The following is a 15081-nucleotide window of genomic DNA, read 5'->3' as shown; positions in this document are numbered from 1 at the left end:
GGAGGGCTTCCGGGGGGAGCGGGAGAGGCTGTTTTTGCCCTCCCCAGGCTCCTATAAAGCCTCTGAAGCCTGGGGAGGGCAAAAAAAGCATGCAAAAAATGGGGTGGTGGTGCTTATAGTGCGTGCATGCGCACTGGGGGGGGTGTCACACATTGCATTATGAGTGTGGCACACCCACACACTACCCCCCTGTGCTCCCCCCACTTATGGCACGTGAGCCAAAAAAGGTTCGCCATCGCTGATATACAGCCTCATGCTACATAACTAAGCTCCATTTCATGATGAATAAACTAAATTATTAATGTATCTTAAATAGAAAACTATCTTTGGATTGATTTTTACTCCAAAAGCATTTTATTTTTAAAAAATCTGATTTAAATAAAAAAATCTGATTTTTAATTTTAAAAAAATATATCAATTTTTATCCACCCTGATAATATTAGAGTCTTAACTTTTCAAAGAACTGATTTTAATCAACTCAGAAAGAGTTTGGGAAAGTTCCCTGGATGAAAATCCTAAAGGGGAAAACAGCTCAAGAAACTTGGAAACTATGAAAAATATAATCATATGATTTTAAATCATACCTTTTTCAATAAGAAATATTTCAGAATGACTTCACTGCATTTATACAGAAAAGTCCAAGGTTGCTGGTAAATCAGTTATATTTATGCTGGAGATGCACTAAAATTAAAATTCTTTATTTATAAATGCTTTATTTAAATAAGTGTTTCTACAGTGTCCAACAATTGTTCTACTTAAGAAATAAGTTAGTACGTGTATGAACTTAACTTTGAGATTTACAATTTTTAGCTTTTCATATTATTTTGAAGTTTATTTCTATCACATGGAAATGACATCTGGACAAAAATGCTTAAAAAATTGATATCCAGCACTGGAAACACAACCTGGGTTTCAACTATTGAGTTTGGTATTTGGAATTCAACTATTCCATAATCTATAGAACTGATTTACCAGCAATTTAGGAATCAGTAATTTATCAATACAAATAAGCAATGGGTGATTGTAATGAATTATGGCTTCCATTCACTGAATATTCATAATGCAACCTTATGTTTGTAAATATATGTCCTTTTTGTTTCTTCTTTAGCATATTTGTCTTCTTTTATAATTGTGTGTAGTGTTTTTATTGTGTCCGTTAATACAAAATGGAAGGAAAAAAGATGCATAAAATAAAATACATACTGTAGATGTAGATTGTATTACAAATTGAAATAGAAAATTGAAACACAATTATAAAAAGTTTAAAATTACAAGTATATAATATAGTGATTATATAAAGTTCATCAACTCATTAGACCAGGGGTGTCCAAACTTGGGAACTTTAAGACTTGTGGACTTCAACTGCTGGCTGGGGAATTCTGGGAGTTGAAGTCCACAAGTCTTAAAGTTCCTAAGTTTGGACACCCCTGCATTAGACCAATGAGTTTTAGTATAAGATACTTTTAATATAAGATAATTCTTTTTAGTATAAGATAATTCTAGATAGTGAGATTCATTATGGTCAACAAACATTTGGAATCTAGAGGTCATACATTATTTTATTGTCTACATCCTTAATGAATGAAAAGTTACATTTCAATTATTAGAGATTAGTAAAAATATTTTTCCACCCCAGTTCATGAAGCCCTGTACTAATCTTCAGAGGCAATCTCAATCCTGGATTATGCTGTCACAATTGAACAGAAGAAGAAAATATCACTACTGTCTTGCAAATGGTCTGATTTTCTCTGAAGCAAGTTAGATACTTCGACTGAATGTACTTACCTCATTTAGAAGGCAGAAATTGCCTACAAACTGTCACTTAGATAGTATGGTCACAAATAGTACGAAATGCATTTACTTTAAAGTTATCCTCGAGTTTTGGAAACAGTTGTAAGTACCAAATGCGTACATAAGAGTGAAAAGGTTTAGAAAGTCAATGTAGCTATGATTAGACAGCAGATTATCTGTGTTGTCAAAAACTAGTGGAAGATTCACTAATTCAACTCTAAATCTTTCCTTATTTTAATACATATTTTACTTTTTAAAAGTCCCTCGGAAGCTTCATACAGTTTAACCAAGCGTATGGTGGTTACAAGGGAGAGGTTACAATTTAGTTACAAAAATCCAGGGAATACCTTCAGAACTACCAGCAGTGAACAGTATCACTCCGCCTGCGAAATATATTGCAAGAAAACGAAGAGTGATTTATAAGTAACCTGAAAGGGTCATGATATGGAAATCCAATATTCAGTCCAAATGACAGTTACTTCGACCATTTAAAAAAAAAAGACCGCGTAACTTCAGATATTGCGCATGCGTAGAATTGTTCTCCGACTTCATTCGTCCTAGGAAGTAATACACCGATTTTTACTGGGCCGTTATGTACGCATGCGCACAGTTTTAAAGGCCTGCAAGATGTCGGCTTTGGGCGATTGTGAGTTTTTGGTGAAGCGAGCCCGGGAACTAGTCCAAGGAGACCTGTGGGCCGCCAAGGCTTGGCTTATCACCGCGCGGAGTCTCTATCCTGCCGACTTCAACATTCAGGTTGGTTGGTTGTGAGTTGTGTGTTCGGAATGCCGCCTGTTTTACTTGTTTTCTGGTGCTTCGCTTCAGTCGAGCTCCACCGCCTCTGACTTGCCGCTTTCCAGAGAACTTTATCCTTTGCATTTGGAGCAGCATCTTTCTTGCCTTTGTCGAGAGGCTCTTTTCCTCGTGCGAAGGGATAACGTTGAAAAAAAAACCCCGTCCTTTTAAAAAGACTGTAGTAGAGAAATCCAAGGTTGTATTATTTATATTATTTGGTATCTTTCCTCTGCTTCACATAAAAATAAAAAACAATTCATATCCCTTCAGAATCGAATCTTTGTGGGGAAACGGATTGTCAGATTATTGCTTTCATTATTTAAATATTCGTGCTTCCTGAATTAGGAAGAGCAACTGGTTGCCCTCAGTCCTTTTCTTCTGTAGTGCAGAATTAGGGGACATTGAAGGTGCAGAATTAGAGGACATTGACTCTTGTACAATCATTCATTTGTATTATTGCCTCAGGAAGAATCAGTTTAACAAAAAATGGAATGAGAAGAGGTGAAACCCTTTTGGATTGTGGTCCAAACAGGAGATGATGATTGTGATCTTTGCCAGAAATGGATTAAGGTTCCAGAAGAGTACACTAGAATAACTGCACAAAATTCCTCCTGACAACTAATACTATTTAAACCTAAATTAGGGGACCAAGAATCATATAAAAATAAGATATTTACAACAATGACCTGAATTTAAAATATAAAGAATGTGGTGAAAAAGGGGTTGCCTTTCATAAACTAATTTTGAAAGAAGGCCTTCTGGGGAAAAAAAATATAATCTAAAGAAGCTAGGCTTTCATAAAATTTGCAAGCATCAACCTTTGACCACCCTATTTTATTCACTTAATGTTTTCCAGTAATCTCATAAAACAGTTGGGTTAGACCCAATTCATAGTAAATGAGAAACTTTGGGGAAATGAACAGTGAAACCTGTAGAATACCACAATTTTAATATGATAGAATTGGTCTCTATTAGTGTTAATGATTCTGTTCTTCATTTTTTTCTCATTCTAGTTATGGTAAAGTAGAAAAGTTTGCAAGATGCTCAGTGTAGGAATGTTTTTGTCTCTTCACACTCTTCTTTCTTGTTTTCTAGTATGAGATGTACTCCATTGAGAAGAATGCAGAACGAACAGCATCAGCAGGCAGATTGTTATATGACATGTAAGACATGTATTTTACTGGATTTTTCCCAAATTAGGATTGAATGAATGGGATAACCTATTTCATTTGTAATTGACCTGTTTTATAATAAGATGTGATGCATTCTATTCCCTGCAGATGATCAAGTCCTCTCTGAAATTTAAATCAGTATGAGAATTCCTTTATGTGCAATTGCTTTTTATTGTACATGTAGTATTTGATGTACAACCACAATTGTGCCCAAAATGTATGTTGCTAAATGAACCATTTGTTAAGTGAGTTTGCCACATTTTACAACTGGGGACGCAACATGGCATAAAGAGGCTGTGGGAGGATGAATGGATAGCCAGAAAGGAAAAAGCCACCAAGCCATAGGGGAGGCAAGCAAAGATGATGCAGGTCAGTGGCAGAAGGGGTGGGGGGTGGGAGGAAATGATTGTAAATATGGGTTAGCATGATTTTTTATTAGGTGATCATACGGTTGCATTGGTTGGTCTAGGACCAGTTATTAGTCCAATATTTCAGTGTCACCATAACTTCAAATGGTCACTGAATGAATTGACATTAAATGAAGACTACGTGTAATACATTAATCTGATAAGATGGACAATCAAGATCTTTAAAGATTTATTTTTGACGAAAAACATCTAGGTTTATGGAGGTATGGAAATGAAAGATGTGCAGATAGATTCAAAGTGGGAAAATCCAAAGTGCTTTGGATTCAGCATGTGCATACCTGTACCTTTTGGAAATCTTGCTTTATCCATGTTTCTCATAGCGCCCATGCAACACCAAGAAAATGTACATTTTCCTAGGACAGTGATGGAGAACCTATGGCACGTGTGCCACAAGTGGCACGCGGAGCCATTTGTCAGGGCACGCGAGGCGCTGCCCTGTCAGCTGGCCAGCGCCCATGCACGAGCTGGCCAGCTGAGTTCACCTTTTTAAAAGCTATTTTTTGCCTTCCCCAGGCTCCAGAGGCTTTATAGGAGCCTGGGGAGGGCGAAAAGAGCCTCCCCCACCCCCCCTGGAGGCTTCAGGGACCGTCCCTGAAGCCTTCGGAACACTTAAAACCACCCTCCGAGCAAACTGGAGTGACTTCCGGGTTGCTCGGAGGGTCGTTTTAAGCGTTCCGAAGGCTTCAGGGACCATCCGAGGCTTCCCTGATGCCTTCGGAGCGCTGAAAATGACCCTTTGAGCAACCCGGAAGTCACTTCCGGTTTGCTTGGAGGGTGGTTTTAAGTGCTCCAAAGGCTTCAGGGACCGTCCGAGGCTTCCCTGAAGCCTTCGGAGCGCTTAAAACGACCTTCCGAGCAACCCGGAAGTCACTTCCGGTTTGCTCGGAGGGTGGTTTTAAGCGCTCCGAAGGCTTCAGGGAAGCCTCCGGACGTTCCCTGAAGCTTCCGGAGGGCCTCCGGGGGGTCGGGGGAGGCTCCTTTCGCTCTCCCCAGGCTCCTATAAAGCCCCTGGAGCCTGGGGAGGGCGAAAAAAGCATGTAAAAATGGGGGGTTGCGCGTTGTGCGCGCATGCGCACTGGGGGGGTCGCACGTTGCATTACGGGTGCGGCACGCCCGCACTCGACTCCCCTGCGCTCCCCCCACTTGTGGCACGCGAGCCAAAAAAGGTTCGCCATCACTGTACTAGGACCACTTAGTAGCCCCCAGAATCTGGCAAGTTTTCTTTTAGCTACCTCTATAATAAGTGCACCCATGTTGGACCGAAAGTACATTTCCTGCTTTGGATCCAAATACTGATATCTTGGGGGCAAAATACTTAACATATATATGGTATGGATAGAATTTTGTCACCTAATAATATCTATGAACAATAAATTCAGAATGGATAAAAACATTTTTCTCATAGTTATAATTAATATATGGAATTTGTTAACATGGAATTTCAAGCTTTAAAGAGTAGTGTTAAGTGAGGGAATATTGAATAGTTTCTTAGAACACTTTTAGCAGTCATAGAAGCTTCTGGGCTGACCTCTTTAAAAGAGAGCTTTCATAGAAAAACAAAAAACTTCACATGCCTCAGCTTTTTTATTATTATTTTTCAGTGCAAAGGTTTTCACTAGCAAAGAAGTGTCTTTTTCTATTTTATGACATTAAGCTGAAATTATATACCTCAAGCACAAAATTTATTAGACAAAACTGATAAATATAACTTGCTATAGGTACTTTTATATAAAAAACTTTGTGTATTTTCCTGATTCTTTTCTTTTAATTAATATTGTTCATGTATTACTATAAAACATAAATATTACATTATATTTGGGTACAGTAGTTTTTTTATACAGTTTTGACTAGAAATTATTAACACATGATTTAAATAACATAAAACTTTAAAGAAAAAAGTTGTTAATATAAACTATGTTTTCTAAAATGTTAATGTTGATAATTGCATTCAGAACTAAGAGCAGCATTGATTAACCACAAATTGCATTAAATGTATTTATTATTTATTTATATTTCACATTTCTGTACTGCCCACCTCCCTCAAAATGTTATTTGTTATAAGGTTTTTATCTTAAGTTTAGTACTTTTACTACTGATGTATTCAGTATTAAAAAAATACTTTAAAAAAGCTATTTGCTTTCTAACTTTCCCCCTTTTTATCCCTTAACCAATGAATGTTCGTATTATCCTTTTTCTTTTACTTGTTGGATTTTGAGCATTGATCCTTTGAATAGCTAATTATTATTATTTTGCTGTTCCATAGTATACTTGTACTGCTGTTAATATGACCAGTTTGGCAAAACCTTTTCACTTTAATAGCATACTTTTCATAACAAAATTTCAGCTGTTCTTAGTGATTTCAAGTAGAAATTTTTCTTGACCCCTATTCTTCATTTCAGGTTTGTAAATTTTCCAGAGCAACCAGTGGTGTGGCGGGAGATTAGTATTATCACATCAGCACTTCGTAATGATTCACAGGATAAGCAAACAGAGTTTTTAAAAGGTATAAATTTCTTCTAGACTTAAATTTCTTGGAAAATGATGTTTATTGATGTGTTAATGAACTTGATTTGTAGGAAGCTTTGATGAACAAGATGATGGTAGGTTTTCTTCTGTATTGCACTACCCAATATGGGAATCAATGAGACGAGACAATATGAGGTGGAAGAGGCATTGGAGAGTCCAAACCCTGGTCAGGCAGGAAACCCTGTAGTGTTTCAAATAAATGGTTTCCCAATCTCTTAAAAACCTCCAGTGTTGGAACATTCACAACATCTGAGGCAAGTTGTTCCACTGATTAATTGTTCTGTCAGGAAATTTCTTCTTAGTTCTAGGTTGCTTCTTTCCTTGATTAGTTTCCAATTATTGCTTCTTGTCCTGCCCTCAGGTGCTTTGAAGAATAGCTTGACTCCCTATACTTTGTGGCAATCCCTGAGATATTGGAACATTACTAACTGGATATACTCAATTCCAGCAACTGTTCTTTATATGTTTTAGCTTTCAGTCCCCTAATCATCTGTGATGTTCTTTTCTGTGCTCTTTCTAGAGTCTCAACATCTTTTTTTATATCATGGCAACCAAAAAAGGATGCAGTATTCCAAGTGTAGCCTTACCAAGGCATTATAAAGTGGTATTAACACTTCACGTGATCTTGATTCTATCCCTCTGTTAATGCAGCCTAGAACTGTGTTGGCTTTTTTGGCAACTGCAGCACATTGTTGGCTATATTTAAATGATTGTCCACTAGGACTCCAAGATCTCTCTCATAGTACTTGTTACTATTGAGCAATGTACCCACCTATACCTGTGATGGCGAACCTATGCATGCCACAGGTGGCACATGGAGCCATATTTGCCGTCAAGGCAGCCTTCAGCTCCAATGCACATGCACTGGCCAGCTGATTTGTGGCCTTCTGGAGGGCTGTGGGAGGCTGTCTTTGCCCTCCCCAGACTTCAGGAAAGCCTCCGGAGCCTAGAGAGGGCAAAAAACAGGCCTAACAGGCCAACCGGAAGTTCAGAAAAGAAATTCCGTTGGGCCTGGTTTTCACCCAGGCTCCAGAGGCTTTCCCAACAGGCCAATCAGAAGTTTGTTCCTGGGGGTCGAAAATTCCACCCCACATGGGGAGTTGTGCGTGCGTGCGCAGATCGCCTTTTTTAAATCTCACTTTTCAAAAATTCCCAAGCTTCTTGAATTGCTTTCCTCTTTAGGATTCTCATCCATGGAATTCTTCCCAAACTGTTTCTAAGTTTATTGAAATTAGCTCTTTTAAAGTCCAAGGCTCTAGTTTGACTTTGTTCTATTGCATGTGCTTGCATAATTTTGAATTTAATATTGCATGATCGCGCGCACACACACACACACAGACAGACACACACACCAGTTTCCTGTAGCTTCAACAAAGTATTTTGTATTCCATGATCTAAGAAATACTGTAAGAAATAACTGTATTTTATGATAGAAAATAAGCATGTCAATATCTATATTTCTAAATTTTGCCTTTTTTGATATAAAAAGGGAAAAGGAGATGAAATGATTGTTTTTACCTGATTTCCACAATATGAAACAGATCAATGAGAGCAACATCAGGGAAAACCCCAAGTAACTACCTTGTTTTGACAAATTCACAGTGAGACTATCAAATCCATTCTACCTCTCCTGTGTTCCCTCCCCGGGCTGAACTATTAGAATATTTAATGGGCTAGTCAGCCAGAAAGTTGGAATTTTTCCTGCATTCCTCCCATTTGGTTTATTCATGGATTGATAGAACAAAATATAATTAATTCGCTTCAGATGCAGTGGTTTAGCAATCTCAGACATGTTATCCTCTAACTCAGGGGTGTCAAATTGACAGCCATGGGCCTATACCAGATCATCCGGGACCTAACACATAACTGATTACACAACTGACCTGATTTTCCCATTTCAATGGCAATGTGGGGGACTTAAGGGTTTGGTTTTCTCTACTCTTCTCTTCAACATCTATATGAAGCTGTTAGGCAAAATCATCTGTCACCATGAGGTGAAATATCAGTATGCTGATGATATCTGCCTCTAGAAATACTATTGACATCCTACTTAAGTTCCTTTTGCAGACTGAATGGGAACCAGTGTTGTTGTAAACTACTCAGTCTCTGAAGTGAGAAAGGTGATATAGAAATTTAATAAACAAACAAATTGCTGCAGCTGAACTTTGACGACTGAGTGGTTTTGGAGGATAGGTTTTGGGATCCTCTGATTCAGGCCAGAGTCATCTTTGGTATTAGATGGCATTGCAGTGCTCTAAACAGACTCTTTGTAGACTGGAGACTTCTGCACAAACAGGAGGTGCCAGTTATGACTAAGAAGGCTTTTGTACAGCTTCATGCTATGTGCCAGTTGTGTCTGTTCCTGAACTAGAATAAAATAGAATGAATGAGCTGGAAGAGACTTTGGAGGTCTTTTAGTCCAGCTGCATGCTCAAGTGGGAAAACCTATACTATTGTCAGATAAGTGACTTCTAGACTAGGAATATCAAACTCAAGGCCCGGGGGCCGGATCTGGCCCACAGAGTGCTTAGATCTGGCCTGCGGGACCACCCTGGAAACAGTAAAGGACTGGCCTGCAGTGCCTCTGGCAGCAAAAACAAAGCTTGGGAGGGATGTATGCAGCCTTCCTGAGCTCTGTTTTCGCTGTCAGAGGGTTGCAGCAGGCCATCGCAGCTGAAAACGGAGCTCGGGAGCCTGTTTTCGCTGGCAGCTCAGGCCACCACAGGCACCCCAGACATGAGTGATGTCGAGCTGGTCATGCCCACCCTGGCCCTTCAAGGTCAAACAGAACTGTGAGGTGGCCCTCAATCAAATCGAGTTTGACACCCATGATTTAGACCAGTGATGGTGAACCATTTTTTTAATGGTGTGCCAGAATTGTGTGCGCACGCACTACTGTACCCCCATGCGCCCACTCAATTCCCCACCCAACTATGCATGTGCACATGACCCCCTCCCCACTCATGTGCATGCACCCCTCCCCAGGCCCTAGAGGCTTTTACTGTTCACCACCGCCGCCTCTGCAGGACGGAGGATTACCGCCCCCTCCTTGCTGGCTGCAGCCCAGGCCTGCCTGCCTGCCTGCCTGCCTGCTTAGCTGGCCGGCTGGCTGGGAAAGCAGCGAGGGAGTGAGCGGCAATGAGCAGTAAGGGAAGTGAGCGCCGGCCAGTATCTGCCAGGAAGAAATCAGGGGGAGAGGGAGAAAGCCGAGCTTCTGCTAATGACGGCCTTCTCCTTTTCCTCCCGATTTCTGGCAGCCCTCGCTGTCTCTAGCAGAAGTTTGTTTTCTTCTCCCCCTTCCGCTGATTTCTCCCTGGCAGCGCTTGCCTCACGGCGCGGCAAGCGGCGCAGTGTGTGTGTTTGTGTATGTGTGTGTAACGGGGGCTGGATGGGACCGATCAGCTGGGGAAACCAAGGTTTCTTTGCCAGCCTCCCAGCTGATTGGTCCCATCCAGCCCCCTGATACCCACGCACACACCACTTGTTGCCACATGAGGCGAGCGCTGCCAGGGAGAAATCGGGGAGAGGGAGAAGGCATCCCTAGCAAAAGTTTGTTTTCTTCTCCCCCTTCCGCTGATTTCTCCCTGGCAGCGCTTGCCTCACGGTGCGGCAAGCAGCGCAGTGTGTGTGTTTGTGTATGTGTGTGTAACGGGGGCTGGATGGGACCGATCAGCTGGGGAAACCAAGGTTTCTTTGCCAGCCTCCCAGCTGATTGGTCCCATCCAGCCCCCTGATACCCACGCACACACACCACTTGTTGCCACATGAGGCGAGCGCTGCCAGGGAGAAATCGGGGAGAGGGAGAAGGCATCCCTAGCAGAAGTTTGTTTTCTTCTCCCCCTTCCGCTGATTTCTCCCTGGCAGCGCTTGCCTCACGGCGCGGCAAGCGGCGCAGTGTGTGTGTTTGTGTATGTGTGTGTAACGGGGGCTGGATGGGACCGATCAGCTGGGGAAACCAAGGTTTCTTTGCCAGCCTCCCAGCTGATTGGTCCCATCCAGCCCCCTGATACCCACGCACACACACCACTTGTTGCCACATGAGGCGAGCGCTGCCAGGGAGAAATCGGGGAGAGGGAGAAGGCATCCCTAGCAGAAGTTTGTTTTCTTCTCCCCCTCCTGCTGATTTCTCCTCGGCAATGCTTGCTTTGCACCGTGGCAAGCAAGGTGGCTCTCAAAGAGAAGGAGAGTAGCGACGGCTGTTGTGCTGCTGCTTCCAGCCGGGAAATATTATGCTAGGCCCTTGGCGGCATCCCGGTATTGGCAGCCAAAAAGTGGCAATGGCGAGGACGGGTAGCTTCGGTTTCTCCTTCCACTCCCCTCGCCCGAGCAGGCTTCTTGCACAGCTCCAGCCCATGGCTCTGATGAGAACCTGCAGTCCAGAGCGCTGCCACTTCCAGCCAGGATATATTCTGCCAGGCCCTCGCCGCCCCACCAGCAGCTCCTCTCCTAGCATCCTGGCTGGAAGCGGCAACACAGTAGCCGCTGCTGGGGAAGGGATGAAGGGGTGGTGGCAGCCTGTTTTCGCCACCGCCACCCCTTCGCCCCTGATAACAGTGATTGTTGTGCTGCGCCTTCTAGTCAGGACGCTGGATGAGCTGCTGGTGGGGAGGCGAGCTACCCGCATAAAGATGTTGCCGAGGGCCTGGCTCGCTGATGTGGGAGCAGCTGCGGTGGCTGCCCGGTCGCTCCTGCCCTTCCTCTTGTGGCGGCGGCTGCCGCAGCTTTTCTGGTCCGCCCAATCCAGCCAGCCACTCCAAACCATGGAGGCACGTCAGTGCTGCGGGCTGGAGCTGTGTAAGTAGCCCGCTCTGGTGGCGAGGGGGGGAAGTCCTTGCCCGTTCTTTCTGCTGCCACCCCCTCGCCCCCGGCAGCTGTCACAGTGCTGCTTCTGGCTGGTGTAGGAGTGATTGCTGCTCCTGCCCTTCCCCTTGTGGCTGCTGCTGCTTTTGCTTTTCTGGGGCGCCCGAGCCGGCCAGGCACTTAGGACCGCAGATGAGCCATAGGGTGGTGGGCTGCGGCCACGCAAGAAGCCCGCTTGGGCGGGGAGGGAGGGAAGTCCCGACCACAGCTCTGCTCTGCTAAGAAGCCTTCTCCACGTCTTTTGGCACGCGTGGCCATTGCTCTTCCTGTTGCTGGTTTTTGCGTGTGCATGCGTGCTGGGAACCAGATCACCAAATGGCCGACGCACATGTGCACCTTGGAAACAAAAAGATCATTTTCCTGGTGTGCGCATGCTTCTGCTTTCTGGCATGCCAATGCACGTGAAGACCAGCTGGCTGCACCCGAACCTGGAAGAGCAACTGGTGATAGCTCCACTGCCAGGAGAAATGGCTCTGTGTTAGGGGTATTTCCATTGGGAGACAGAAAATAGCGCAGCAGAAGATACAGCTAGAGAGAAAGAACATTGCTAGTAGAAAAAAACCACACAAATAGAGTTTCAGACACTGCTAGTAAAAAACAAGTAGCTTTATTACTAAAAATTGCTTCACAAGCAGTGATAGTAGATATATGTCCAAACACAATTCAAAAAACAAACAATTGCTTACATTCGCAGTTCACGTTCCAGTCATCAAGCGAGCAAGTAGTTATCAAGCATAGGACAAACAGAGAGAGAGAGTGAGCTCTCCTGACTCCTTATTGTAAAGTTAATTACAGCTGATAAGTACATTCACCCAGTTAAAGCAACAACAACCATTTGTTATTGTATTTAGATATATGTTGCCTACCCAACACTAGGAGTATACTCCCAACACTCTGCGTGCCACTTCTGGCACATGTGCCATAGGTTCGCCATCACAGATCTAGATTCTTCTTAAAAACATCCATGATAGAGTGCCCACTATTTCTGGAGGCAAGCTGTTCTACTGATTAATTGTCCTCATTGTTAGAAAGTTTCTCTCTAATTCCAGATTGTTTCTCTCTGATTAGTTTCTAATCATTGTTTCTTCTTCTGCCCTCTGGTGCTTTGGAGAATAATTTGACCTCCTCTTCTTTGTGGCAGCCACTGAAGTACTGGAATACTGCTATCATTTCCCCCTAATTCTTCTTTTCTTTAGACTAGCCAAACCCAAATCCTGCAGCTGTTCTTCATATGTTTTAGTCTCCAGACTTTTTGATCATCTTAATTGCTCTTCCGGAAGGCTCTCAGTTCACTCATGCTTTGGTCACCTCTTGGGTAAACTAATGTGGGTAAAATGTAGTAGGGATGGCCTTTGAAGACTTTCGAGAAGATTCAACCTGTGCAAAATGCTGCAGTGATGGCACACATTACACCTGCTCTACATGCTGTATTGATTGCCAGTTTGCTTCCGGGTCTATTTTAAGGTACTGTTTTTGACCTTTGAAGCTCTTTCTATTATTAGTTGAGGAACTTTCACCACCCAATTACATTTGCCCAGGGGTGGCAAACAAGTTCGACAAAAAGAGCCAAAATTTTAAACTGAGAGAGTCAGAGAGCCACACCACGCAGTGACCTGCCAAAACAGACAAACACTCACACAAAAGCATATAATTTTAACAATAATATATTAAACACATAATATAACATGCTCAGTCAGGTGTTTTTTGTTATAAATTTTTATAAACCCATTAGAGCTGCAACGGAAGGCAACGGAAATATTTTTAGACACAAAGCTTTTGACAAGTTAAAATTCACAGTAAATGGAATAATCTCTACAGTCTTTTAATATGGAAAGTCAAAGGCAAGGATGGGCATTTTCTCTTTTATTATTTATAATTGGTTAGGACAGGGGTGTCCAAACTTGGCTGGGGAATTCTGGGAGTTGAAGTCCACAAGTCTTAAAGTTCCCAAGTTTGGACACCCCTGGGTTAGGAGGTCCTGGCGGGCCAGAACTGAAAAGCTAAACAAATATTTCAGCTAAAGATTCAGGTAGAAAGAGATACAAGATGAAATGCTATGCAAATGATATAGTAGTAACGATTATGCAAACACAAAGCTCCATAAGATACTAATGGCAGAATCCAAAGATTTTTGGCTACCTTTTAGAGATAAAAAAATTAAATGAAAAGTAAGATAATAAGGCATTCAATTTCCAATGGAAAAAAAACACATGAAAAGGGGGATTGGGATATGAGAAAAATATAGTGAAATATCTAGAACTCTTATTTAATAGGATATAATAATAATACATTTGAAAACAATTATAACAAATTATTGAATGAAATGAACAATTCCTTGAAACTTAGATATTAACCTGAGATAAATGTTTTATTCCAAATGGCACCAACTGGAAGCTGGGGGGGGGGGGGGGGGGGAGCAAGATTCAAAATCATACAAGACTCAAAAGAAAGATATAGAGGAGCAGCATTTCTTAATCTTAGACTGGATTACAAAGCAAATTGTCTTAATCTTATTTAAAGATAAAATTGAACAATCACCTCTGTGGTCCCTTCCAACCCTGTGATTCTATGGGTTTGGTATATCTACAAATGATTGGCAGATCACCAATCTTTTCCAACTTCCAGTATTTTAAGTTAAATGAAATGTTAAAAATTTAGAAAGATCTCTGCCATAGCCACCATTCTGATAATTGCTTGTCTTTTAACTTCAGTATAATGATTAATTCATTGCATTTGAATTAATCTATTTCCTTGGACACTTTGATCTCTAGTAACTAAGATATAAGTTTGTATTTTTTAAAATATAGAATACTTGATTCATGATGAGGTGCAATAGGTGACTGACAGTACTGCTACAACCTTCCTCTGACTACTTAGCATTTTATTCTGATTAGCAAAGTTCAAGTTCTAAGGGCTGGTTTTTTTGTATTTTTTTAAAAAAGTGGACTCCACAACCCAAAGTCTCCATTCCCCTAATTATTACCCATCTTCCACTTCATCTTAACTTAAGACTTCATCTTAACTTAACACGCGGCTCGCGGCCAAAATGAATGAGGCTTTTTGCCTCTTACCATTATTTAGTATACTGTGGCTCAGATCGCGCGCTAAACCCGGAAGTACGGTCGACGCGACGACGCTTGCCTGTGCTCCACCAGCTCGGCTGGGAACGGAAGCCAAGCTGGTGGAGCGCAGGCAAGCGTCGTCGCGTCGACCGTACTTCCGGGTTTAGCGCGCGATCCGAGCCATAGTATACTAAATAATGGTAAGAGGCAAAGAGCCTCATTTATTTTGGCCGCGAGCCGCATGTTCGCCACCCCTGCATTTGCCCATCCTATCAAGTCTGCCAGAAGAGGTATGCTGTAAGTTTCATCTATAAAAGTTTCATCTGGTGGTACGCAGGAGATTTGCTTTTTCTGCCCTGGTGCCTGTCCCTTGGAATATTATTCTCCCACCAGGTGAGATTGGCGCTATCCTTGATACCTTCTAGAAGTCCCTGGAAACGTGGCTGT

General features: G+C 42.3%; 2 protein-coding genes across 4 annotated transcripts in view; one reads left to right on the top strand and one right to left on the bottom strand.

Annotated features, from left to right (window-relative positions):
- CSGALNACT1 (chondroitin sulfate N-acetylgalactosaminyltransferase 1) overlaps positions 1–2301 on the bottom strand; it is a 34710-nt gene extending 32409 nt beyond the window's left edge. The window contains exon 1 of the mRNA XM_081971207.1: positions 2139–2301. The gene's annotated coding sequence lies outside the window, so the exon portion shown is untranslated. The remainder of the gene's footprint in view (positions 1–2138) is intronic.
- Positions 2302–2386: 85 nt separating this feature from the next.
- INTS10 (integrator complex subunit 10) overlaps positions 2387–15081 on the top strand; it is a 57835-nt gene continuing 45140 nt past the window's right edge. For 2 of the 3 annotated variants that reach the window (XM_081971201.1, XM_081971202.1), the window contains exons 1-3: positions 2387–2547; positions 3682–3749; positions 6586–6689. In XM_081971201.1, coding sequence (XP_081827327.1) covers positions 2392–2547; positions 3682–3749; positions 6586–6689 — 328 coding nt within the window. In that variant the 5' untranslated portion in view covers positions 2387–2391. The remainder of the gene's footprint in view (positions 2548–3681; positions 3750–6585; positions 6690–15081) is intronic. The other variant, XM_081971200.1, reaches the window with a different exon arrangement.

This window comes from Natrix helvetica (genome assembly GCF_964273705.1).
Source record: "Natrix helvetica genome assembly, chromosome: Z".
Taxonomy (NCBI): Eukaryota; Metazoa; Chordata; class Lepidosauria; order Squamata; family Natricidae; genus Natrix; species Natrix helvetica.
Note: the sequence above shows the minus strand (reverse complement) of the source record. Positions and strands in the feature narration are given on the sequence as shown.